The sequence below is a fragment of the Lepidochelys olivacea genome (assembly GCF_965140295.1).
Source record: "Lepidochelys olivacea isolate rLepOli2 genome assembly, chromosome: 3".
Classification (NCBI taxonomy): domain Eukaryota; kingdom Metazoa; phylum Chordata; order Testudines; family Cheloniidae; genus Lepidochelys; species Lepidochelys olivacea.
Genome location: NC_140413.1, coordinates 208,589,370 through 208,616,702, shown reverse-complemented (window position 1 = coordinate 208,616,702; position 27,333 = coordinate 208,589,370). Strand labels below are relative to the sequence as shown.

At 46.8% G+C, this 27,333-nt stretch overlaps 1 protein-coding gene across 3 annotated transcripts in view; it reads right to left on the bottom strand.

Annotated features, from left to right (window-relative positions):
• Positions 1 to 4,538: 4,538 nt before the first annotated feature.
• Positions 4,539 to 27,333, bottom strand: part of DHX57 (DExH-box helicase 57) — a 35,519-nt gene continuing 12,724 nt past the window's right edge. For all 3 annotated transcript variants that reach the window (XM_084625281.1, XM_084625280.1, XM_084625282.1), the window contains 16 exons: positions 26,907 to 27,031; positions 25,392 to 25,525; positions 23,241 to 23,295; positions 22,506 to 22,711; positions 21,387 to 21,503; positions 20,848 to 20,944; positions 19,025 to 19,198; positions 18,475 to 18,675; positions 17,102 to 17,378; positions 15,216 to 15,311; positions 15,040 to 15,123; positions 14,272 to 14,406; positions 12,461 to 12,535; positions 11,666 to 11,800; positions 9,336 to 9,536; positions 4,539 to 9,197 (listed from right to left, as the gene is read on the bottom strand). In XM_084625281.1, coding sequence (XP_084481407.1) covers positions 9,054 to 9,197; positions 9,336 to 9,536; positions 11,666 to 11,800; positions 12,461 to 12,535; positions 14,272 to 14,406; positions 15,040 to 15,123; positions 15,216 to 15,311; positions 17,102 to 17,378; positions 18,475 to 18,675; positions 19,025 to 19,198; positions 20,848 to 20,944; positions 21,387 to 21,503; positions 22,506 to 22,711; positions 23,241 to 23,295; positions 25,392 to 25,525; positions 26,907 to 27,031 — 2,256 coding nt within the window. In that variant the 3' untranslated portion in view covers positions 4,539 to 9,053. The remainder of the gene's footprint in view (positions 9,198 to 9,335; positions 9,537 to 11,665; positions 11,801 to 12,460; positions 12,536 to 14,271; positions 14,407 to 15,039; positions 15,124 to 15,215; positions 15,312 to 17,101; positions 17,379 to 18,474; positions 18,676 to 19,024; positions 19,199 to 20,847; positions 20,945 to 21,386; positions 21,504 to 22,505; positions 22,712 to 23,240; positions 23,296 to 25,391; positions 25,526 to 26,906; positions 27,032 to 27,333) is intronic.

Sequence of the window (27,333 nt, the reverse complement as noted above, 5' to 3'; positions counted from 1 at the left end):
GACAGTGGAAGAGGGAGATATGGGGAGAGATGAGAGGAGGGGACCGGCTCCTGTCCCAGGCTCAAGCCACCCAGTGGGGAAGCTGGGGCCCTGAGGCCGGGCTCCAGCCAGCAGGTTCCAGCCCAGACAAGGTGCCAAGCTGGACCCCAGGCTTGAGACTTGCTCTGTGTACGGAGCAGGGGTACAAAGGCGCTGCAAAGCGGGGGGGGGGGGCTTGGTTTATTTGCCAGTGGTGGTGATGTGGGACGGGGCAAGGAAACAGCCCACGTCCGCCACCACGCCCACACCAACCAATGGGGCTGCCCCAGGCACATCAGCCTGCAAAGGTGATGGGGCAGGGGTGAAGCCCTGGGGGACAGGGAGGCTGGAAACGCCCCATGAAAGGGACCCAACAGAGCCGTGACACTGGGACCCTTTCCTGGGAAGGGTTAATGGGGGTGCTCTGGGGCGCAACGACCTCATCAAAAGAGCAACTTGATGAAAAGAAACTGACATGAAATTTAGGCTAGAAACCCCCCCCCCCACATTAAGGTCCTGGCAGAGCACAGGCCGGCCTGGGATGAGCTTTCCACCCAGAGCTGTGCCAGGGCCCCTCACTCCTGACCCACCTACCCCACTGCTAGCCCAGCCCTGGGCTCCACTCCCTCCCCACAGCTCTGCCAATGCCTCTTGGGCCTGACTTGATGCCCCCCTGGCCCTGGAGACGTCCCCCTACCCCAGCTCTGCTGGTGCCCCTCAAGCCGGACCCGCTCCCCTTCTGGCGTTGCAATTTTCCTTATTGCATGGTGTTTACCAGCCTCCTGGATTACTAACGGCCTAGGAAGTGTGGCAGCAGCCTCATGCACTCGAACCTCACCCTGCTTCTGTCCACATACAGAACAGAACTATGCCTTGAACGCCTCTGTCGGGCCTGCAGCGTTGTCAGCACCATGGCGAGCCCCATCTAGCAGTGGGCCCATACCAGAGCTAGGACGTTTTGTTCCCAATAGACTTTACTGATTGTCCCTCGCCCTGTGCCATGGGGGCTCCACTCACCACTGGACGGCGCCACCTCCTGGCGGTTCTGGGGATTAGCCCTGCCAGGCCGACACCCCCGCCGGCAGTCGCACCTCAACACCGTCTCTTCTGCTCGCTGTGGCCCCTTTCTCCTTCCAGGAACTGCAGCCTCCTTGTTGTCATTCGGCCCTCCAGCCAGGTCACTACGTGGTTTCCCCTTCCAGGAACGGTCTCCGGCACTGCCCTGATGGTGCCACTTCCCCAGTGGGCGGTAGGGGAACCCAGGGACCTTTACCCCAGGTTCCAGTCCAGGGACCTTATACCTGGCAACTGAGCCAGACCCTGTCGCTCCTTCCTACAGCTTCTGGTCCTGTTCTACTGTCCCCAGCTCTGGGTGTCCCAGCTCACACTCCCTCCTTCCAGGGAGTAACTACCGATGACCTGCCTCTGTTGCCTCAACCTTCTTTCAGGGAGTGACTGCAGCCTACGTCCCTGCAGCCCCCTTCTGTTCCCAGCTTCCTGGCTTCCTAAACCAGATCCAACCTGCACTTTTGCTCGGCTGTTCAAACCTCAATGCATGACATCACTCCCCAGCCTGTGGTGGCTCTGAAGACTGTCACCTGTCATCGCACAGACTGGACTGGAGCACAGTCAGGGTTGCTCCACATCTCAAATACCTGAGAAGCTGCATTAGCAAAGAAAGAGCGTTCAGCCACCTACCAGCACACACATGCCCCCCCGGGCCAAACCTCAGCAACGCCACTTTACCTCACAGCTCATGCCCCCACCTCTGCCCCGAGGGATGGCAGCCTTCTGAACTGAGAAACCTCAACTCCAGAGCCCTTGGAAGGGAGGGTTACCAAATGGCCAAGCTCTCTGCTTCTCACGTGATCTCAGCATGCTCTTCTGAGCTGGGAGAGGCCAGTTCTGCTCACATAAGAGCTCTGCGTTCAGAGGATCCCCTTCATGTTACGACCTCATTTCAAGCCAAGACTGAGGCCTGGAGTAAAGTTCTCCAGTTAATTCTTGGTAACCAGGTGCTGCTGACATGCACCTACCAGGACCTCTTATGCTCTCGCTATGGAAGGCAGCTACCGACTCTCAGCACTCGGCCACAGGCCGGCACAAAGGTTCAGAATCTTCCTCTTTGCCAAGGCGCATTGGGTTCATCCAGATATTGGAGCCTCTCTTGCTAGCCCGGCCCTTCTTCACAGCGGTGGGAGGCTACAGTCACATAGGAGCACCCGAGTCACGCTGGAAAGAGAGGACGAGCTCTGGAAAGCGAGAGACGTGTCTGTGGCCAGAACTGGGTTACGTTTCTCCTTCCAACAATTATGAGCGGACGCCCAAGGAATCCAGCTGCAAATGGCCCCATGGGCCCCTAAGTGTGCAGGATGTCGCTGCTTGGAACTGCAAGGTACCAATCCCAGCTCGAGGGGACAGCCCCACGCTAGCTCTGATCCACGGAGCTCACTAGACAGAAGGGGCGCTGCAGCAGTGCATGTCGTGGGAGGGGCTGGAAGTACCTCGGGTCTCGGGTGGGGTGGGATGGGACTCAGGGCAGCTAGCCCCTCCTGCTACCCATACCTCTGCAGGGACACGTCTATTTTTTATGAGTTCGCTCACTCAGAGCTACCCGGGGTATGGCTCCTTGTGCCGCGAATCACAGCCCTGCTCCAGGTGCGGACACACCCTAGTCAGTAGGGCCATTGGCCTTGAATGACCCAAGCAAAACTTTGTGCTAATCCCATTACAGGCAGGAGACCAGCATGAAAAGGGACAGAGCAATAATCCTTTAGCCTTTCCTGCAAGAACACAAAACGGGAAGGGGAGCGGAAGGACACCAGCTGTGACAGCAACATCTCCGTCACTTGCAGTTGAATGCGACACGGGACATCAGCTTTCCGGTCTCAGATCCAGCTGCGGGACACTAGTGCTGGTACCAGGTGAAAGCTGCTTCTCGTGAGCTAGCGGCTGGTAAATCTTGGAGAGGCATTTCCCACAGGCCTGAAAAGGATTCTTTTCTAGCTCCCCAGCTGCTTCTACATGAGCGCACGCGGCAAATGAGCAAACTCTTCTCGGAGACAGAGCACATCAGTCTTTTCATCTTCAGCTATTCCGGACCGTGCACAAGGGCTGACCGGTTCATATGGCGTCCCTAGTGTTTCATCAACTCCAGTGCACAGTGTTAGGGTGACCGAAATTCCCAAAGGGAAAAACCAGGACACTGGCCCATTCCCCGCCCCCCTCATGGGGCTGGCACGAGCAGCTCGTCCGAGCCTTGCCTGCGCCCCGTGTGCTCAAACCCTGCCTTCCCTCTCCCCCTTGGAGCCCAGCTTCCCACACTGCAAGGCTGGCTTCGCCGCTTGTCCCCTGGCACGTTCCTCTGCACCGCACCCCACGTTCCTGCCAAAAGTGGGCATCAGTCCCCTTTGCTCTGGCCAACTGATCAAGTCAGCAAGAGCAAACAGGAGAAATGCCCACTTTGGCCAAAAGAGTCAGGACTCAGGGCAGGAACAGGGCTTAAAAAAGGGACTGTCCTGGCCAAAATGGGACATATGGGCATCTTACACGGTGTTGACAGTTGCTTTCAATTACAGTGATGTGTTAATAGGTCATTGTTTGCCAGCTAATGACTTCAGAGCTGATGCCCCAATGCCTGCCAGTAACAGTTTTAGTGCTGAAGGAAAAGGAGGACTTGTGGCACCTTAGAGACTAACCCATTTATTTGAGCATAAGCTTTCGTGAGCTACAGCTCACTTCATCGCTCACGAAAGCTTATGCTCAAATAAATTGGTTAGTCTCTAAGGTGCCACAAGTCCTCCTTTTCTTTTTGCGAACACAGACTAACCCGGCTGTTCCTCTGAAACCAGTTTTAGTGCTGGAAGTCAAAGGGTGATAGGTAGTTGACAAACATCAGTTAGAGTTTCCCTGCCAGCCAGCCAGCCATCTGTCTGCGGCACTCAATCTGTCTCTGTGCGTGTCTGTGTCTTTGGCATTGCTATTTTGTCGTGGTAATGAATCAGCATTTTACACTTGCAATGCGATTTCTTCTGGATTTGAGAAATCGACTCCTTGGATGACATGATTTGGGATTTAATGTCTGCACAACGGTTCTGCTCACAGATCTAGCTCAAGGGGTACTGTCTGTTTGCTTCCGTCTGTACTGCCGTGCCCTCGATAGTTATCCCTCCATCAAAAACAGCCAGGGTATGTCTGCATTAGAACTTTTCTTGGTGTAACTTATGTCGCCTAGGGGTGTGAAAAAGCCCCCCCGTGAGTGACATAAGTTACACCAACAGACACGCCCGTGTGGACAGCGCTGTGTCGGTGGGAGACGCCTGCTCTATCTAGTGAGAGCAGGCAGTGCACGCGGAGGAAGGAATGAAGCCCGAAGAGTGCACTATTTGGCTCGCTCGCTCTCTGCTTACACGCTGATCATCATGGAGCTGCTCTTGCAGCTTTGCCCTCACCCTGGTCAATCCTCGTTTGTGTCCATGGTACACACAGGGAGTTAGAAAGGAAACACTCTTGCTGGAAGGTTGCCAAGTCTCACGACTTTATTTCTTAGACTCCAGAAATCAAACACAACCGAATAAAGAGAGACACAAAGCAGGCTGCTCCCTGAGGCACAGCTCACCCTGCTCCAGATTAGCTCTTTCGCAGGCTGACTGCTGAGGACCCTGGTCACACACTTCTCAGAGCCCCCTAGCCCCCCCCCGCAAGTGACAGCCTGTAACGGAACACAGGTTTCAGTCCCCGAATACAGCCTGCATCAGGCGCCTGGGTTGGCATTGTGGCTGCACTGCTCCACTAGAGCAAGGCAGCTCAGTCATGCTTGCACCAAGCTCTGAGCCTTTGATTTTTAAACAATTGCCCAAACTCAGCCCCCTGTTAAACTCCTGCCAACCCACCAACAGCAACGAGAGCAGGGTCTGGTGCAGTTCATTTCAGGGTTACCTGGCAGAAATGTGGATCATGACAAGACGACAAGTGACACCACTCTGTGGTTTGTGATCTCCACCTAGCACCTTACTGGATCTGGGTTCACTAGGTCTTCACCTCGGTGCTGGTGTTCTCCTGGTGTGGGTCCAGACTTGGGCTCACCAAGACTTCTCAGAAGCCAAGTACGGCATATAGGGGTTCTTGAACACCACCCAGGGGGCCACTTCCAGCAGCACTGACGAGCCATACTTCTTTGCTATATTATTCTGCATACGGCATTCGCGCCTGAGGGCTACAGTCAGAATTAGAGCTCCGTTGTGCTTGGTGCTGTACAAATGTATAGGAAGACAGAGCCTTTGCCCCAAGGAGTGTATGATCTCCCCTGTAGAAACCTAACCAAGAAATGTGTAAGATCCTATGTCATGAACTCAGCATCACTTCTTTACCACAGTTTCCACAGTAGTTTTGAAGTGCTCGGTCAGGTACTAATATACATGCTAGCAAAGCAAACCACCTGAGCAACTTCTGGTAAATAATCTTCTGGAGACCAGGACAGTGATAACAGGATAATCCCTGAGTCAGCAACGAGTATGTGTGAGAGCGCTCACGCTAGGAGCTGCATGTCCCACTCCCTTCTGGGAGCGCATCCTCTCAGCACTCTATCCCTTGTTGAAGCATTGGGACAGCAGTCCAGATCTTCCCAGAATGCACTGGTACAACCACAGGTGGGCAGATTGGTAGGTATGGACACACAACATAGTTGACACACTGTTCTGGTGAGGAAAAACCAGTTATAAAACAGTTGTATTTATAGGGTAAACACTTGACCCTATTGAAGTCATTCATTGCCTGAGAAATGTTTCAGTTATGGAGATTTGTAAGGCTGCCACATGGAGTTCTGTTCATCTAAAAATACAAAGCACCATCAGGGATTGGGAGCGTTGCCTCTTTGAGCAGCGTAGCACATCAGGAAACATTCCACCCTGATTCTTAGCTCTGCTTCATGCCGAGCCAGGGCACAGAGGGAAGGGGGAAGTTTGGCAGAAGCATTTTCTGGAGAGAGAGAGAGAAAGCTCTTAGGCTCTGCTAGAGCACTGTAACTTAGGGCTCTAAGCATCAGGTTTGACACACTGAGCGGGCCTGGTGCTACAGGCTGAGTTCTGGGCAGGGCTGGCATAGCCCTTGCTCCTCGATGCAGTTCCATACATTTTACTTTGTGATTTTTTTCAGTCAATAATGAACGATGGGGACTGTCCACTCTGTGTGAGCCCTCAGAGCCCAGAATGTGTTTGGAAGGGCAAGGTGCTGCTTCATTGGCATTGACAAACACTGCCCGGCACTCACCAGCGCTGTGTGTTTCCTGTGCCGCTGGTGACCGCTCTCCCCCTCCAGGGGCCTGCAATGCCGTGGTCTTGTATCTGTAGCATATGTAAAGCACTTTGGTATGAAAGGGGCTGTGGAAATGTAAGCTGCCGCAGTACCCTTAATGGGGCCAGGCTAAATCAGGCATCTTCTTTAGTGGGACATCTCCCAGGAAACTGACTTAGTCAAATAATAGCAAAGGGTAATGACTGCAGCTTAACTGCAACAGTGCTCGTACAGGGTTCTGAAAGGTGACCTGCAAAGGGGATAAAATGGTTGGTGCCCTTTTCCCCGACGTAGAAAAAGGCCAAAAACCCTCTCTCCTCCCTAAACCAAAAAGCTTCTCAGCCACTAACTGAAGGGCCAGAGGCCTGAATATATCTGTCATGACTGGGGTGGAGAAAGTAAATGAGGAAGTGTTATTTACTCCACAGAACACAAGAACTAGGGGTCACCCAATGACATTAATAGGCAGCAGATTTAAAACAAACAAACCCCCTCCTGTGACTGCTCTGACTGGTGCGGGCTCCCTCCCTTTGCCCAGGTGCCCCCTTCCTTCTGCGGAGCATGGTTTTCTGCCCCTTCTGACAGATCCCTTCGCGGTGGGACGTGTGTGCTTTCCGAAGCCGGCTGTGGTCCTCCTCCTGCCTCCAGGGCTGACTGATTCACTGCTTTAAACAGAGGCAATTTCCACAATTCCCTTGTCAAGGAATCAGGCCAGTTTAGCGAACACGTGGAGGGCTGCTAGCAGTAGCCAGCACCCATCAGGAATGTGCCCCGGCTAATTGTGACCGGCATCTCCCCTGGGAAGCAACTAGCCACTGCGCCAAACCATGCAGTCACAGTGCTTCCGTCCAAATGATCCTCAAGCAGCAGGCGAAGGCCACGATGCTTTCACTTGTAATCGCAAAAAGGATCCTTCCGCTAGATATTTCCCACGGGGCACCGAACAGCCATTTCTGGAAACATCTTTGTTCGACTGAAAGTAAGCACTGCAGAGGGGAAGGCTCCATATTTCATGATCAATCCCGAGTGCTCCAGGTCCCTGGCTCCATTGCCTGGTCCCTCCGCACGAGGGTTTGGCTAGAAAGCTTCTATGGACTTTGAAACATGTGACTTCTTTTCAGTTGGTCTCCAGTGCACATGAGCAGGGCGATTTCCTGTTAAGTAGCAGAGTTTCACATTCACGTTGATTACCACCCAGAGGTGGATCAATGTCAGTGAAACCCATGGAGGAAATACTCCAGCCCTTCTGGGAAGAGAAGGGTGTAAATGTATTTGAGCAGCTTTGCCCTTAGAAAGCTGGTGTATTTTGGGCGGCCAGCCAAGCAGCTGTTCAGGAGGAAGAGCCCGCCGCCTTTAGAGATTTAATAAGGGATGATAGCAGGAAACAGTCTTTAACACAACAGTCATTTACTGAAATCAATTTAAGATATAAAGGTCCCATCTCTCTCCTGGCTGGATGGGGAATTGTGGGCTTGGTCCAAAGCCCACTGACGTGAACAGAAAGGCTCCTCTGACTTCAGCGGGCTTTGGATGCAGCCATGTGTGTGCAAGTCCCAGCTCCTTGAGAAGACACCCTAGAACAGTGGTCCCCAAACTGTGGGGCACGCCCAGCTACAGAGGTGCGGAGGAATGTTCAGGGGGGTGCGCAGCGGGGCCCAGGCCAGCCCCCATGGGTGGGGAGGGAGAACCACCTAGCCCCGCTCTGCCCCCAGCCGCAGCCCAGCTCCGCCCCCTGCTCCAGGCCCAGCCTGGCTCCACCCTCATTCCCTCTCTGCCCCCAGGCCAGCTCCTTCCCCATACCCAGCTCAAGCTTCTCAGCTGAGGAAGCCCTGGCTGCGCAGTAATTGGGGGGTTGGGGGGGAGACAAATTCCATGACTGGTACGGGCCGGGGTGGGGGGGTTGGGGGGAGAACGGGACGGACAACATGACAGGAAAAGTTTGGGCACCACTACTCCAGTGAAGGATACGAAATCGCAGTGGGATTGGTCAGAGCCAGGTCCAAACAAACACAAACGTTCCCATCAGTGAATAACTAGGGGCAGACCAGCTTTTGCACACTGATGAGGGACCAACACACTTAGTTTTAAAGACAATCAACTAGTTTAATGACCAACTCACGTACTAGTCCTTAAACTGAGCTCCTTTAACAGCTGCTGTACCCTAAAATGATTGATAAGTGCCGATGTTAGACTGAACAGCTGCTGAAGGTGGGATTCTTGGCCATGTAGTTTATACTGATTGTAGAAAAGTTCTGGGCAGCCTGACCAGGTAATGTGCGCTGTCTCTCTCTCTTGATAATTATATTGCTCCAAGGGCAAGCTGCATAGCACGTGATTCCTTGATCTTCCTAACAAAAGTCAGTTAAAAGTGCTGTACCGGAAAAAACAGAACACTGACAAAAACAGACCACAGAAAACATACTCCAGCACTGAACAGAATTTTTTTTTTTTTTTTTTAAAACAAATTCTACGCTTTCCTTCTCTGATTTGGAGTTTTCAATCACTATCACGAGAATTGCCAGCTTTCCATTCCTTAGTTTGTTCCGTGAGCCCTTTCATTTTCAGCAGAAGCCATTTTGCTCAGGTTTATTTCTTTGACTATTTTCTGAAAGCTAAAACGGCCCATTTACCAATTTAGCACTACCAGGATCAGTGCCACACTCTGACAATACAAAAACATTGCGGGACCAGAATCCATTTCCAAGCACAGTTAGAAGTGGGTCTTTATAAAAGTGCTTCTCAGATTACTGGGTGGTCACAAGCTTTACAATCATGCTAATGATACGGGATCCTCGCGGGCACGTGCATAAATCCATGCTGGGATTCTTGATCTTATCCTGGAGTAACTGGTCTAGTTCACAGCGGAGTTCTTTCACCAACTCTGCCACCTGAAGCAAACAAGGAAACACCCCCCACAAAGATCATGAAATAGCTTCTCCCCTGTACTCTACATCTGCATGTTCTGTGTGGTGCAGAAGCAGAGCAAGGTTTGAAGCACTCACAATCTTACTCGCTGGTTTCATTACCTGGTGGGAGGCTGCTGCGAATCGAATCCATCCATCATCAAGCGAAATGACAAACTCCCCCCGTTGCAGCTGCACGTGGACCTGCCCTCCTCCAAACAAGACCAGCGGGTACACTGACACCATACTGCAGTCCCGGATGAACACACGGCTGGTTTTGATCTTCTCATGATACACCAAGTAGGGGCTGTCAAAGTGCCTGGTCTGGAACATTCAATGCCAGAGGGTTGTAGTCAGTTAGGAGTAAGAATGGTGATTACATTAGTGTCACTGAGCACAGGTTTTCAGACAGTTAAGGAATAAATCTGATCCCCATTCCCTTGCAGATTACTGGCTTGCTCGCTGCCCTGTGCGTATAAAACAGCATATACGATTTATTTTTATTATTCAAAACAACCTTAAAGGTTTTAGACACACAAACTTCTCTTATCGAAACATATTTCACACTTAAAACTAGAGGATTTATTAAATTGAGGGATTAACTGCAGTTACTGAATTGAACTGATTATTTCACATCAGCCTGGGAACATTTTCAATATGCCTAAGTAAAAGTGACCAGCACTTCAGTTCTTACTTGCTTAACTCTCTTGAAAAAGATCCAGTCTCCTAAGTTACTCAGGCTGACCTATTGTGCCACACTGACGAAGCTTGGCCCCAAACGTTACATGTTTTTCCTGATTCTTTCTTTACACAGAAAAGCAGCCTTTAACTCTGCGTTTGCGACAGAAGCTCATAGAGTCAGTATATTTATTTTGTTATTTCAATGTTCTAAGAGATAAGTTTAGGCTTTAACATATTTTGTTTTAATTCAGATTTCATTTTAAACAGATGCATTTTAAAAAGAAAAACTTATAATTTAAACAACAAAATAAAAAAAAATCCAATTTAAATAAAAAAATCTGACTTTATTTTTTCAAAACCATCATTGATTTTTATGCACCCTGGGTGGTGGGAAAGCCCAGTGGCTCTGCTTGTTCTCCCCCCAGGTCTCATTCTACCTAGACAGGTGCCTTTAGTCATTCCTGTAATACCTGTGTCCCTTTTGAGCACCACAGACTCTGACAGCAAGGATGGGGAGGAGCTGCTGGATGCATGGCACGCTCTCCTCCGGGGATTGCTCGTCAGAATCTGCCTGGGAGTCACTGCCCTCTTCCTCCGCACAGCTGCCCTTCCCGTGAGTGCAAGAGGGCTTTGCTGCAGCTGCTCACAGGGACCACGTGGCATTGATTTGTTTGTATTTCTGAAACGTGCCATTGCAGAGCTCACAATGTCACGTATAACATAATCCTGTCTCCTCCACCTGTCTCCTGTGCTCTCTCTCTTCTGCCCTTCATCAGAATCTCACACAAATGTCTACGCCTCTTCCATACTGCCCCGCTCACAGCATGGCCTCCCTGAACTAATCCTCTAGGACACTACTCTCTTGTCTTTCAAATCTCTCCTCAGGACCCACCTCAGCAACAAGGCCTATAGGAAATCAGCCAATTACTGACAGTGCCTTGAGTTCCCTGCTGCCCATGTAGGATAGCAAGGAGAGTTTGACGTGTAAGAGGTTCATTCTCATGTTAGTTTAGACTTGGGCTGATTCACCAGGATAGATTTATAAACAATTAAGTTTTACAATACTCCAATGGGTTATTATACTTAACAATGTAATATGGATTTTTAACAGCTAATTTGTATCCTCAAAAAGGAGGATCAGCATTACCATGTATCACTTTCATAAAAAAAACCCCAAAAACAAGCACCTGTTCAATGGTAAGTTTCCCTCGTGATCTTTATTAATGGGATACCATCAACTTCAAAGAAAATTATTGCATTTGATCTCATAGGAAGAAGTGATACTGTGCATTTCAACAGTGAATTATTTACAAATAAAGTATTTCAGTGGTAGAAATATGAGCCCTCCTGTCAGTCAGTTTGCCCCTGTAAAGATGCTACATGCATAAACACTTGCCATCTCCTGCACAATTCCTGAGATTGCATGGACAGGACAATTGCGGTGATCCCTACAGGCACAATCCCCTGCCATTGCGGTAACTCTGCATGAACGTGCGTTCTTGCAATTCTGAAAATCAGGGCCATGAAATTGCTGGATCCAACAAACTTAACTTCCAAATTTGAGTCTCTGTCATCTATTGTAATGGAGGCTCTTACCTGTGATCTGTGCCGCTCTTTGAAACCCATCACCGAGAGGATTTCAAGCACACCGTTGCTGTGTGTTTGAGGCTGCTCAGTGCTCTAGTTCATAATCCAAGCAGCACTTAGCTGAAGTAATGTCTTTTTTAAAAACGTAGAGAATGTATGTTACTGAGTTGGAAAAAAATCCTTACTTGATAATTCACTGAGGAAGGATGAATGTGAACATAACCGTCATTTTTTGTAACAAACTTCAACTCCTCTGCCTTTGGGTGTAATTTAACTGCTCCTGCACTGGTATACTGGTATTTCCCCTCTGGGGTTTTCACCTAAATGTGAAGATAATAAACAGTAATAAAATAACTCTCTTACACCTCCTGCCCCAAGTAAACCGTCTTTCCCCACATCTATTACTATGTCAACAACAACAGGAAGTATTACCCTAGACATCAAGAAAGGTACTGTGTTGCATTCCAGCTTGCATCTAACCCAATATTTTCAGTTGCTCATAACTCTCAAACAAATTCCTTTTAGGATATGTTTTTGCTTGGTCTCGGCCCAGAGGTGACTTTGGAAGTATCTAGACCCCATTACCAGAGTTCTGTCAGCACTCTGCAAAACTAGTCGATACAGTTTGGGGGTTGGTTTTATAATGCTCTGGCTTTCACCCCAGAATTCATTTCCTGCTGCTCATGTTCAGACTGTGGCCTGTGGTGGTTACTGATGCATGCTCCTGGCATCTTAAGATCACACTAAAAATAAAAGTCTGTTGGAATGACAGCAGTAGCCAGCTACATGAGTTTGTAAATGGGAGTTCAGTTGCCAAGGCCTAAAGCAATAGGGGCAGCATGCTCTGTGGAGATACCGTACCCTTAAACAAGAGGCAGTCTGCCAGAGTAACCCCGAATCAAAGCATTCAGTACAGATCTGCCACTCAAAAGGGAGTGGCATGCAAATGAAGATGGAAAAGGAAAAAAGCACCCTCTTACCTGGACAACATTGGGATACAGAGCAGCACATAATATTGCTGATATCAACTTGATGTTCTCTGCATTAGAGTTTGCCTGTGAAATAAATACATACAATAAGTACTACAATTCCAGGTTACTACCTACAGGCCTTGTCCCAGTGACCCTTCAGTGAAAACCAGGGATTTCTTGATTCACTGTAGAACATGACTTCATATTAAAACTAAATTACTGACACTGTTGGTACTCTCTTTTTGAGCCAACTATATGTAACTTCATATTAGGAGCAGTTACTGGATTCTGCACTCTCAGGTTATGTCTTGCCTACACTCTTTTTAACCTTTAATTAAACTAATTGCCAATTAATTTGCAATAGTTAATATGTTTGTCAAAGCTAATCTGGACACTCCCCAAACATTTATTCCATGCTACTATGTAGTTGATCCCTAGGATAAATCACAAACCTCGCCAGGTCTGCATGATGGTGTAGTCTCGCCATTGTGCGCTTGTTGTCCCGCTCCAGAACTACCAGTTGGCATAAGGAGATTCTTCAGCTATTAAAACCTACATCAGCTGTCTCGACTGCTCCGTGCGGCCTGCGTGATCTCCTTAGCAAAGCACACTACTGCTTTCATAGGGCTGAAATGCCCTCAACCACATCTAATACCCAATATCTATCTCCTGTTCCCAAAATGAGAGTTGCACTAATTGCAACATTTGGTATCACTGCACAGATAATATGGCCATGAGTGTGGTATATGAACATATCTAGAATAGGTTCCAGATTGGATCCATGCCTTCACACTGTTTGGAATGTAGGCCACAGACAGCAATCTAGTGTGCACCAACCTGGAAATGGGTTACTTTACTGACTTGGTGGGTTAAGATCACATCTGCACATGTGCCCAGGAAGAACAGATAAGTTATCGTACAATACATTGTGAAAGAATTCACAAGACAGCTCTGATTAGAGCATGGATATGAACCATGAGCCGCTAAGAACCATGGGATATGCCCCCAGAAAGCCCAGCACCTCACCTGACTGAGTGCAGCACCAGTGTGGATCCAGCAACTCAAGTGTGATTGCTCTCACCTCTCACTTGGGCCAGGCCAGTTTGAGTGGTCACACCGCTGTGCCGGTCGCTCGAGTGAACTGTACAGTGTTGACAAGGCCTTAACTACTCCAGTGTGTTAATTACTTCAACTGATAATTAACTAGAGGTTAAAAAAAAGTCTGATGGTGCATACCAGACATTCAGTTTCCTTGGATCTATTTCTCTCCCTAGATTCACTCATAGCGCCTTCCACCCTACAGAGTTGGTCAGGAGAGCGCAGCCATCCTTTCCAACATGGACCTCGCAACAGTCATCTACACCTCTGTCCCGTTGCGATTACAGCTCTCATTAGGGCTATACTGGAAACCTACTGGAAAGCAGCACTAGGAGGGTGCAGAAAAGTGACTCACCTCCAAATACACTGTCTGTGCAGATCCATGCTGTGGGAATTGCATGTCCTGCCACAGGGCCATTGCAGAATGGTTATTCATTAGGCAGTGAGCATGCACCTCAGATTTGTTGCTGTAGAACCAAGAGTATAAACGCCCTCAGTGGCTAACTCCCTCAGTCTCTGACCCCAGACCTATGTTATAATACATGTCTCCAAAGTAGAAGGGAGGAGGGATGGTAGATTGACAAAGAAGAAAATGGTGATCACTAATCACATTGGATAGCAAGACAAGCCTGCCCCAGCAAGCACACCAAATCAGTGAACGTTTGCTACAAAGGCTGATTAGAGACTAAAGCAGCAGTTTAAAGCAGTAAAGATCCAGTTACCTCTTCTCCAGTAGCATCCAAAACACCATCTCCTCGAGACCACCTCTTCTCCATGTCCCTGGCTCTTAACCCCTCCTTCACAAATCCAATATCAGACAGCAGTTCTGTGAATTGCCTTTTTAGGCTCGCCATTTCCTATAAGTCAACAGAAAGCCTTGAACATAAGAACATAAAAATGGCCATACTGGGTCAAACCAAAGGTCCATCCAGCCCAGTATCCTGTCTGCCAACAGCATGCATGTGAGGTTAATTCACACCAGACTTCCCATTTTAAACACCAATTGCAAGGACTATCCTTCAGCATATCCAACAATCACCTATGATAACTTTGGTTGCTTGCAGTAAGACAACCAGTGGATATGTGAAAGGCATGGATCCGTATGCCCTCTCCATTTGAAGACATTATCCAATCCAACAGAGTAGGAGGAGCTTGCAGTTAAGGTGGACAGGTTTCCAACCCAGCTTTTGCTGCTGTTCAGAACTCTCTCAAGCCAATTCCTTCTGAGCTGAAATATTCCAACATTGGTCTGAGCCTTGGGTTGATTTTTAAATTAAACATGTCTGGTTACACTAGGATTACAGGCTCAGACAGCTGGCTAAAGTTACAGTCAGTAATATTTCCCAGCTCTTAGCTGAACTTGGAAGAAGATCAAAAGGATGGGGCAAGAAGAGGAGGTGAAATAAAGACGGACCTGACTGACAACATGATGGCAATTACTGACTTTTTAAAAATTAATCCGGAAAAATACTGAATCAAAACTGACTTACTTGAAGAACTCTTCCTGATAAGAAGTTCTCCCTGCAATAGCTGTAGCTTGCACGAGAACTCTCTTTGGTACTTAAGTGCCATCCCTAAATAATGGAGAAACCAAACTTTATTGATGATGCCTTAAATTTCAGAACATGTACACACTTTTGATCTGGGTCACTGATTTTTAGCTCACCTTATAAGCCTGGAGAAGAGCCAGGTAATCACTGTTTCCTATTGCAAATTCCAGCTTTTTTTTGTTCGCTTCCTCCCTTTTATCCCATGGAGACACCTAAATAAATAGATTGACACATTTCATCTCTGCTTCTCCCATCGTTGCTCAAGACAGGTGCTTTATCACTGGTGATGCACGTTGTCTTTCTTACATGACCAGTAAGCTACTGATCAGTTGCAGTCCTCATATCCATGACAAAAAAAGTTTACTAAGCAGTAACTGAAATTCTCTGGGTATATTGCCTATGCAGACTCCTGCTGTCGGAGTTACATGCTGTGACTCACTGGTCCCAGAACCGTCCCAAAGCAACGTATTCATTAGGGGAGGTCTGCATACTAACCAAAGATTTGATATTATAAAAAGCTTCACTTCCAGAACATCCTAAGCAACTCTGTTTCCCCTACCCTCAATAATGTAACTGTGAAGAAACGGAAGGAGGGAGGATCAGGCTGCATCTGCAGAAGCAACATACTGGGGAACAACCTTCCTTTCTCTTTCCGAGAACTGCCGCGGCAGACCTCACTGGAGGAGATTAGGAAGCATTAGAAAGGCCTTGTCTACACTAGAGAAAACCCTGAGCCTAGCACCTTCCCACTTCTGACTGGGAATGAATGTCTCACAGCCGTAACACTTGAGGGGAATGCCCCTGCACCAGGCCCTCCATGTGTCAATTTGTGGCTCAGGAAAGAAATAATTAAAAGCAGAGCCCTGCTCTGGATCTGCACAAGGCCAAAACCTATCAAAAACACATCTTTAAACCCCCTAACAATTTCATACAGTTAAAGCTAAAAGGAGAAATGTGCAATGGAGAAGGAAAGAGGAGGGAAGAGAAAGTCTGAAAGCCACCTATCTTCTATGGAAAGAGAATGGCTATAGGATGGGGCATTTCAGAACCATGATTTAACAAAACAGATCTGCAGTGGACGTATGGGCCCCAAACACAGTTACACCACTCTATAATACATTCCAGACTTACAGAACTCCAACCGCAAGGGATTTGCAGAGGCAATTTCATGATTGTATTGTCCACAATAGAGACTGTTTGTACCATTAACTATAGGTGGCAAAACCATACACTGAGATGGAACACTCAGTCCTGATCTTTGATATGAGGTCGTATATTGCTTTAGACAGAGATCGAACAACTACACCCACTGGACGTACAGAACAGCACCGGATTTTACAAGCTAAGCTGATGTGTGCGCACACAGCCTGAGTTCAGGAATGAACACTATACTCAGAGCTCAGAACTGTCAGCTTCATAACCACCACGAGCAAGACCACGACTGCTTCCAAACACAGGTGGGCGTAGGAGATGTAAAGCAGACACCTATAATTTCACCAGGACTATTCCTTGCACACACTTATAGATTGCATTTCTGGACTCAGCAAGAATTAAAAATTGAAGCTTTATGTACTAGTGAATATTTATAATCACTTCAGTCTTTGATCAATTTCACACTCTTGAAGAGGACTGCTGTTCTCTTGGTGCTATTTTGGCCTCTTCTTACATTCACAGCATGCCCAATACCACTGTGTCATTTGAAAACAAGGATTAGTTATTTGGCTCAAAAGAATTCCATCCTCCAGTAAAGTATTATGTTCTTTTTATTAGGGATCAAACTGTTCTTGATACTTCTGTCTCTGTGCATGTACTTACGATATGACTATTTCCAGTCCAGACACAAAAACATTTTATACGAACACAAAGATGCGCTGTGCCGTAAGTGGGACTGGTAAGAAATTTAAGAGTAGTATGTTGCAGTACACTACACTGTTCACTGATGAATATAACACAGAGCTTTCAGATCTTGGCGCGCAGGCGGAGTTCAGGGCGGCATACTTACAAAAGGGGACTTGAAGGCCAGACTTGCTGCTATAGTTAGGGCAGGATCCAGGCAACGGAAAATGGTGCCGAACAGCATTAGTTTTCCAATCCGCACATCTACAGGCAAGGAGGCCAAGTGATACCCCAAGGGGGTGAGTTTTTCATCTGGAGTTAAAGCACCCAAGTCCTGCAGTCGCAGTTTCGATGCACGCAGAGATTCAATTCTTGGCGGCTCAATCAGGCGGGATAAGACAGATTGAAGGCCGTGTGCAGAAAACATATCCAAAATCTTAATTCTTAAGGAAAAAGATGACAACTCAGTCTGCTGACATAGGACAAAGCAGCAAACTTCTTCCAAATCACTGAGAGTGCCCTTCCCATGGCCTGCTTTCTAGATAGGCCATGCCAATGGGAGCACAGCCAACCAGTCCTCCAGGGTCTACACTGGCTCCCTGCTGACTTTCTGATCCACTTCAAGATGCTGATCCTTATCTTTAAAGCCCTTAACAGGCACAGGCTACACAATCCCAGACGGCCTCTTCTCCACCCTTTGCCACTGCAGCTGCAGGGGCAGTGAGCTAACCAATAACTAAGGAATCTGCTACTACTGCAGATCAGGACAAGCTCAGATCTGATGACTGTCACAACATGGTGCAAGACCCATCTTTTTATACAGGCCTTCCACACCATAAAGCAAACGAGTTGTCATTCCTCCTGGCCAAGAGCCAATAAGGCATAATTCAACTTGGGAAGTGGTCCAAAACGATTAGGGATGAGTTTTGATCCCACAGACTTGATTCAAAGCCCATTCAAGTCAATGCAAAGACTCCCATTTACATCACTGGGCTTTGGCTTTGCAAACGTACCTTCTAATCCTAAATTACCGGCATGAGCGTCAAAGGCCTCCCTCTTTAATATTTATATTGCAGTAGTGCCTAATTGGGATCGAACGAGGCTGTGTGCAAACACGTAAGACGACACAGTAGTCCCTCTACCCCCAAAAGAATTTGTAATTTAAAAAAACAAATATGGGGCTGCAAGAAAGGAATGCAACATACCAAAAAAGTGCTCAGAGGATTATCTTGTTAGCACTGCCTTTGTTTATAGGGATGGGGCCGGGCCAAGGAAATGGTGAGTGGAGGATGGGTTTGAGGCAGTAACATGGTGGGTGGGAAGACCAAAAGTCCTGAAGCAGAGGTAGACTGGTAGTCAGTGAGAGACGAGAGCACTCAACAGCCAATCAACAAAACAAAAGTGAGAAGAGGGGGGCTTGCTGGTTCCTATGATATCAGGAGCCTGGTGGGGGTGTGATAACTCTGTTGCTCCCGCCTGGAGAGAGAGGTTGTCCTGGGGGATGGCCCTTTAAGACCGATTACGTTGATAATGGTTTACCTGAGACAGAGCTGTTCCAAAGGCACTCTTTGTATTTCGGGTAACTGCTGCTTTATAAGCTGGTGATTGTAGTGATGGCTACTGAAAAGATGAAAGCAGACTCCAGAGGCTACGCGCCCTGCCCGCCCTTTCCTTTGCAACGCATTAGCTTTGGACACAAATGTGTCTTCCAGACTTTCCATTCCTTTGCTGGGGTCGTATCTACAAGAGGAAACAAGTCAAAATGGATGAGAATGGGAGTTTCACTTCAAGCAAGCGAAAAGCACCAACACCGAAGCTCAAGCTGAGAGGTACTATGAACTTTTGGAGGGCCATAACTACCAACACTATGGATGCATGTCTGTAATGGATGTCATGCATGGAACTCCCACTGAATCAATGGGAGCTTTGTGCACACAGTAAGTTGCAGAATGAAGCCCTTTCAGATTTTCTCCAGCTCTTTAACAGATGTGAATTCATACTCTAATGTTCTGGACAGTTTTTTTAAACAGATACCATGCAGAACACATCATCTTCCGAGATCACAGTTCCACCAGAATAATCCCAATACCTTTTCTCTTTCATTTTCCCAGAATCAATCACAAAGACCACATCGTCAATGGTGATGGATGTTTCTGCAATGTTCGTAGATATGATGATCTTGGTAACTCCTACAGGAGGCTTCAGGAACACAGACTGCTGGTCTTCACTGGACAGTGAGGAATGGAGTGGATAAACAACACAGCTAGAAGAGAAAGATGAGCGCATGCTTATCTTTGCCAACCTTTCTTCCTCCCAACATCTGCCCATTCGTACAACTTTAGCCCAGAGTACTGTAGGTTGTACCTTCCCATTCTCAGAATGGAGCCCATGTGCAGCCCATGTCCCCTGTCCCAACATTGGAATGTCCTGCCACAACTTCAGAATGGGGACTCCAAGGGCCATGGATTGTGGGATAGACATGTTCCTCGCTACATTTCACTGTTAGCTCTTCTGGTGGATATAATCACCAGGCAGAATGCAGCGCACAGAGTTTACTTGCAAATATACAGTAACTGGATTTGGCTGCTGACATAGAAGTGAGTCTGGAGCTCGAAGGAGCAAAGAAAACGAGACCCCCTCCTTAAGAGTCTAACAGCAAGCTTGGTTTTCTTGATTCTCTCCATAGTTCCATCAGCCCTTAGACTGAACAGATCCAGTCTCTTAAGTGGCACTGTGATAGGGTTCCATACCCCACCTTGCACTGGCCATGGGGAGCAGGCCTTTAAAATATTCTCGGGGGGAAAGGACATTCTTGGTGGGGGACTGGGTTTCAGAGCTGGAGCTGGGTTGAGGTCTCTGCTGAAGGGTCCTGAGAGCAGAGCTCTTCTGAGCAGCTAAGTGGGAGCCCACTGTCTTTCCCCAAAGCCGGTGAGGGATTCTGCCAAGATTTGTGCCTTGTAGGGTTCTGCTGTCTTTCTATCCCCATAAGCCCCTTCCTTATTTACTCACCAGAAAGCTTAAGGAGCCTGGTAGTGATAGGGTCTGCATGCCTAAGGCAACACATGTGTCTATGATTTGCTATCACTGGCCAAGGGCTTAGCTAGGTGCTTTTTGAAAGATTGAAATTAAAACAGTATGTACAACCAGGGCTGCCACCAGATTTACACAAGTCATTCTGTGGGTGTCACTCTATTCCACTGAGAAATTTGGTCACCACAACACATCAGGCTAAGGTCACTCAACCTAACCAGGAGAATTACTTCTTATTTAAATGCAATGTTTAGATTGTGATCTAAATATGCATGGGACAGCTTCCCTCCAAGTATTAGCTTATTTTTCCTAACTCTTGATTTTCTTCCTCATCATTCGCACAAAATGTAGAATGTTTTACCTTAGAAATACCCAATACTTCACAGTGTTAAAAACTCAGATGTTTTTGAAGTGCAAAACAGGGTAAAAGAAAGTTAGACTCTACGTTTTTCAGCCTTCCATTGGATAGCCTTAGCTAGTGCATGAAGACCCACTGCAAACAGCACATAAAGACTATCTAGGTTCTTATCCAACAATTACCGTGGTATCTGACTGCCTCCCAAAATTCTAAAGTTATATTTACCTTGGTCACCAAAACTGCAACTTTCCCTTCCCCAGTTTGAGGAAACAGGACTAGAACTTACATCGCAAATATGCTAAATATGCCACTGTGCTAACTCAAAGGACCTTTCCAAATGGAACAGAAATGGAGATTATGGCATCTAAGCCTTCTCCATCACCAGCTGTCTCAAACAGTAAGTAATCTGCACTTGTAACTGGAGACAGATATCAGAGTTTGAGTAGAAGGTAATTTTTTTTAATTGGTTTCTTTACCCTTAATTTAACTTCAACACACTAACCGTTTTGGGACACTAGACTTACCGTTTACTATGTCTATTATTGAAAAGGGCATTAGACTGTAGCTGTTCATAAAGCATCTTAATTTCTGCAAGACCAGGCAAAAATATCAGTACAGCACCTGTATATATAGGGGGAAAGAAAAGAGTCAATAGAAGAGTTCAGCTAAAATGCACTATTACACTTCAATATTACTGCAGTGCACAAAGGCCCCAGTCAAAACTGGAGCTCCATTTTGCTACGCGCCATATAAACTCACAAGCAGCAATGACCCCGTCCCAAAAAATTTACAATCTAACCAGACAAGACAGATAAAGACGTCAGCATACTGTCAAAGGTACATCTCTTTGTTATAGCTTTTGAGCTGGCCCAGTGTACCCATCTGCCCATCCCCATAGAAATTAGGGGCCTCCCCATTCTGATAGACTCAATGTCCTCGGATAAAATTGGAAGTTATGGAAATTATGTTTTGGATGAAAGCGTCAGCTTGGCACAATCTACACAAGCACATAACTGTTACACGTATTCCCTGTTATACAACCCACAATGGACAGTCAGGTTACCTGGTGGGTAAGAGTGTTTCCCACTGACTATCCACTCCAGCAGGGACTCTATTAATTCCAGATTAACTTTGTCTAAGTCCATGGCAGCCATCGTTTTTAGCACTGATTTACTAATCCCTGAAAGAGAAATTGGTGAGTTGGTGTCTCATAAAAGAGCATACACTACACAGTTAACTGAGAAAATGGCCACACAGAGGATCAGCAACCTTTCACCAAGCAGGATCCTGCATCCCTGTAGATATGGCTGAAGGGTACAGTAAGTGTAATACCTCTGAGTGCAGTCTGCCCTGCCCTCCCCCATTCACAGTCTCTCTCTTCATTCATTCCTCCCCTTGACTCCTCCTTATTAACTCTACCACTCCTCCCACTCTCCTCTCCTCTCCCTCACCCCCTATTGGGTCTCATATACTCCCAATGCACCACACTTCCTGTGTGCCACATCCCATGAATAAACACATTGGGGCCAGCCCAGCACTGCTCACTCCCACTGGTACCAGGCAGGAGTTGGGAATGCCATGGGGGCAGCCCAGGACTGACACCAGAGGTCTCCTGGACCCCGCACACAAACTCTGTCCTGCCTCCTCCCAGTATTTCATTTCTTAAATACAACAGACCCCAAAAGCCCCTTACTCTTTTGGGCTACTACAATCTGCCCCACCCCCACCAGAAGATGCAACCCCAGAACTGTACATGAAGGATTACAATGAAAAGAAGGAGGAGTGGATAACACAATGCAGCCTTATCGGGTCACTATTTTGCAAGTCAATATACACCCCAGTGGAGTCCATCTATCGAACCTAAATCTCCCTTGCTGCAGATGAAGACAATTACCTCTTATCCTGCCGTCAGTGGACATGGAGAACAGTTGATCACCGTCGTCTTTAACAACAGCCCTTCATATATTTGAATATTTTTATAGAGTCGCCCACAAGCCTTCTTCTCTCAAGACTAAACATGCCCCGTTGTTTTTTTTTTTTAAACCTTTCTTCATAGGTCAGGTTTTCTGAACCATGAAGCCTCAAATTATGAAAATGCGTGTAGTATACTTTACAACACATTCAAGAGTACCAGCTGGGTGTGTAAATATGCTTTTAGGGATGAGAGAGAGAGCGAGATTACCTTTGTATCGTATCAGGAGTTGTTTAAAAGTTAATTGCTGGTCTGGGACTGAATCCTTGACAGTAGTGTCATCCTCTAGGAGGTGAGAACATCTTAGATCTTCCTCTACTTCTTCTAATGCAGTTCTCTTGCGTCTTGCTTTAAGTTTTTCTTCCGGACCTCGCTTCGTGTTGTTCATGTACGGACTACCATCCTCTAAGACATACCTGAACATGACCAGAGAGAATTCAGTCATAGGGAAAGCTGTTTGTACAGCCTACCCTTTAAATTAAGCTTTCAAGGTATTATGCCTTGCCCATTACCATGGTACCTGCATGCCTTACAAATTTGTATAAAGAATATGAGTGGCTAATCATAGCCCTGACTTCTCTTTTCTGTCACTCCTACTAGGAGCAGGTAGGAGTGCTGGGAATGTAACATCACTCTTAGCATGTTAGCACATATTGTAAAGCTTGAATGGTCCTTTAGAATATGTCCTAACTACTTATGCTAAACAATCTGTTCCACCTTGCATGAAGCTGTGATGTTTGGGGTACCTTTCCCAGGCCTGGAGAAGAGCTCTGTGGGGCATGAAAACGCTCTCACCAAGAGAAGTTGGCCCAATAAAAGATACTGTCTCACCCACCCAGTCTCTCTAATATCCTGGGACCGACACAGCAACAACTATGTTGCATACAACAATGGAACTATTCCAAAGGGCAGTTACTTGTGAGAATGCGGTCAATGATTTCATACCTTGTGACTGCAATTACATCTTCCAGAAAAAACTGATCCACAGGGAATGTCCGACCTAAAGAAAAAAATTAGAATGTTAAAGCAAAATGCGAGCTACAATTTCAGGAGTGGAGGTCAGGGGAGGGCTAGCGTTTACAATTTCTCACACTGTGTTTCACCACTTCACCCCTTGTCCCACCTTCGTGAACTTAACAGCACTATGGAGATTCTTTTAGAACTATACTGCAATTGGGAACACAACTCAGTCCAGAACAAATGGCTGACGTTTTTCAAGAACACTGCTGGCATTCACCCAGTTTACACAAAGAGGATTCCTGTAGCAAGGTAATTTGGTGCAGTATTAGAATTATAGGAAGCAATGTATTTCCATCTAGTTAGGTATTTATATCACGCTCAGTGGGATATCTGAGCATTGTATAAATATGCATACATCCAAATGGGGGCCTACACGTACACCTGGATACTCGATCCTCTCCCCATTTACCAGAACGGAAGGGACTGTTTTTTCCTGTTTTGCGGAAGCTATGTCAAAGAGCTGGGTCTTGCAGATAAAGTTTCTTGCCATTCTTGGCTCTTGTAGGAGTTCCAGAGCTGTAGGCCAACCATCAAGAAGGCTGTCTCCAGGTCTCCTTGTCATAGAAAATTCCATCATTCGGAGAACTGCAGCAAGGTCAGGCTGTCTCTGAAATTTTTGAGGATCATGACCAGCACCTTTAACTTGATCGGATATTTGATGGATAGCCAATGACCTGTGTTAGTCAGCAGGTGGGTTGCTGCGTGTTGCACCAGCTGGAGTTTTAGTAGTTATGGTTTCATTCTCATATAATAAATATGTCGCAATACTGAAGGTCACATCTGTGACTGAGTCCGCATCTGGCAGAATGGGACAATATCTCCTGGCCAGCCAAAGGGAATAAAAGGCATTTTGTGCTGCTATTGCTAACTGACTATCCAGTCTCAATGGGAAGCCCAAGAGGACAACTGGACGTAAATCATGGACAATTGGGCAGACACACACTACTGAGAGTGGCAATGTGGCATAACGTAACTCTTCGAAACGTGTCCAATACTATCACCTCTGCTTTATCTGGGTTTAGCTACAAACACCTGCTCTTCATCCAGGCCCTGTGCTTACAGGGGAATATCATCTGCTAAAGGAGCAAGTCACCTTCAAAAAAGGCTCCAACTAAAAAGATGAATTGCTTGTTTACCAAATTCAGTTTAAAAAAAAATTGCAGCAAAGCATTTTAATCGTTACTATTCTCTATATTTTAAATGAATTTAGTGAACGCTGCAACTAAATCCCCATCTTCGTATTTGATCTACTGAGAATGCAGGGGCTGAGGGTATGGGTGTGTATGCAGCATACTGTTCCTAAGAAAGGAAGGTATTCTTGGTGTTGCGCTAAGCAGCAATGCCTGCTGTCCATAAAGCAGCAGGGTTAATAGGACTTTGGCGGAAATGAGATCTAACCAAGAAAGAGGGACATTTTTAGAGACAAAATAAGGCTTCTTGAATGCACATAGGTACGACAGCAGCCTAGGACCAGTGTTATATGTCCTGAATTCCTCTTGCCTGCAAGAGCTCTACTGTGGCTTCTGGAAGAGAGCCAAACGGAAATTGCCTGGTGTGGGCAATGTGTGCCTCCTGCTAGAGATGCACGGCTAAAAGATAGAAAATGAACAAAAAATAGCACTGAGCTCATGTCAATAGAAGACAATGATATTTCTCAAACATCATAAAATATATTGATGTTACATATTTGTAAGTGGGTCTTATGCCAAACTATATGTAATGGTACATTATTTGATGGACAGATTCTTGTAGGCAAACAGACTTGCAGTTTTATAAAGTAAAAATAAACAAATGGTACATTTATTCTTTAGGTTCATGCCTAGGCTGCCCTTTATAGCCTGCGGTATGATCACTGCCAGGGGCTGGGAAATCCTCAGCCTGACACCCTTACCCCTAAACCAGACATTGTTTGCAACCTCTATCCCTAAGCTAAACAGTGCTATTATTCATAAGTAACATTGTAACATACACTAACAGAGAAACACGCCCCACTCCATTGTAAAATTTCTCAACTAAGCTGAAACCAAGCCAGTAAAATAACTCGTAATGTATAATAAAAAAATAACCGTTCTTCACCTGGTATGTTAATAACTGGACAGGAGTTAAAGTACTGAGAGAAAAGCTCTGCATTCAAGGTGGCACTCATTAGTATAATACGCAGGTCTGGCCTCTGAAACATAATATCCTTCAAAACCAGCAGCAAGAAGTCACTGAAGAAAACAAGCAAAAGACATCTGAATTTCTTCAGTGTTAATTTCCAAATCTCTTCTCTCTCTAGTCTGCTCCCTTTCCTGGGGTCTCCACCAGCATGGCAATACCACCATGTCAAGCTGTACTCACAATAGTGCCTCTCTGGTTATGGCCTTTAGCTAGGAATTTGGTAAGTTACTGTAAGTGACCTTGGGTTACAATTACCTACTTTTCTGCTGTCCCTTTCCAGAGTGTCTGGATTCCTTGGTATATTTACTTAGATTTAAGCAATACAAGCTCTTGGTGCCCTAACAGCTAATTAAGCTGATGATAACATAGTAACCGCCACCCAACAATATTAAATAACCCACACACACAAATTAACTCAGCCAGCCAGTAAATCAAAGCAGCAGACAACCCCTTTCTGCCCCTCTCCCCATAGAAGCATTCCCACCATCTTCACCAAAAAACATGTCAAGTACATAGCTTTTGCAGGAGGCCTAGGTGGTCATCAAGTGCAGCTGGTTTGTGAACTGGGGGAAAGCGAGGTGGAGGGGAGGGGTATCCAGTCCTGTGGACCCTCCCAAGGAACGCTCTTGCCAGCAGCCCCCTCTCTTTTATAATGAAGAGGCTCGAGCATCTCCAGTGACTACAGCAGTGTCAGTATGTTGTAGGGAGAGCGGTGGTTGCAGGCAGGCAGGATCCAGGACGTACAGAGCTTTCCAGGGGATGACCAATGCTTTTAAACTTACCCAGTGACCATCCACATAGCTGTAGCTGGCCAGGTAGTACTAAAAGCATCTCGCGTGGAGGATCTTAAGGAGTGCCCCCCATCCCTTCTTCTCTGGTTTTAGAGCTACCAACAGGCCTAGCCCCTTACCAGCTGGTAAGAGGGGTGTGTTTGGGAGAGGTTGGATTAGGATAGGGGGAAGAATTAGGAAATCCTGGTCTGGGAAAGCCCAGAAGTGTGGGCGAGCCCCATTTGGGGTGTTCTACTTGGGAGGGGTCTTTAGGACTTCCAGAGGCAGCATGTGGAGAATTAGTGTAGTTGGGGGACAGCAAGCTGAAACAGGGAAGAGATAGTGACCTAAAGAACCCACCTCCGTTGTCCCTCCTGTCCCATCCTAAAACTTTCCTTAAAATGTGACTGAAAGCGTGAGGGTTGACCGATGTGCCTTCTCCTCAAGGAGCTGCCACAGCACAAACAAATCCCTTAGTCTCCAGGGAGAGAAAGACCAGGAGCAGTAACCACACTCTCCCATATGGCCGTGCATGCAGAGTACTGCCAGAAGCCCATCACACTGGCTGGAGGCCCTTTGACTTTCGTAGTTTGTTACTCAGTCATCTCAGTGCTCACCTTCATGTATTTCCTTTTCAGGTATGGAAAAAGGAACTACTTACCTCTCTTCTGTTCTTTCATGAACTTCATCAACAACAACATGGGTGATTCCCTGTAAAGTCATGTCTCCTTCTAGTCTTCTCAGCAGCACTCCAGTCGTGCAGTACAACAATCTGGTAGCCAGTGACTGGAACAGTAAGCAAGGACACACAACGTTCAGTGGAATTTTAAAAGTTTAACAGCTTTCCTAATACAAAGTCTAGCGAGAGCAGGTTGCCATATGGCACGCATGTCCAACCTGAACATTTCTTGCTTCAAGCAGGAGCAAGCAATTTTTCCTCTCACCTTACCCTTAATTCAACTTAAATGCAGTTATCCGGTCCTTATCACAGAGACGTTTTGCAAGAGGACAATGACATATCTACACTATCTCATCTAAATCTTTCCTGCTTCCATAGCTGCATGTTAAACACTTGACCATTTGTCTCC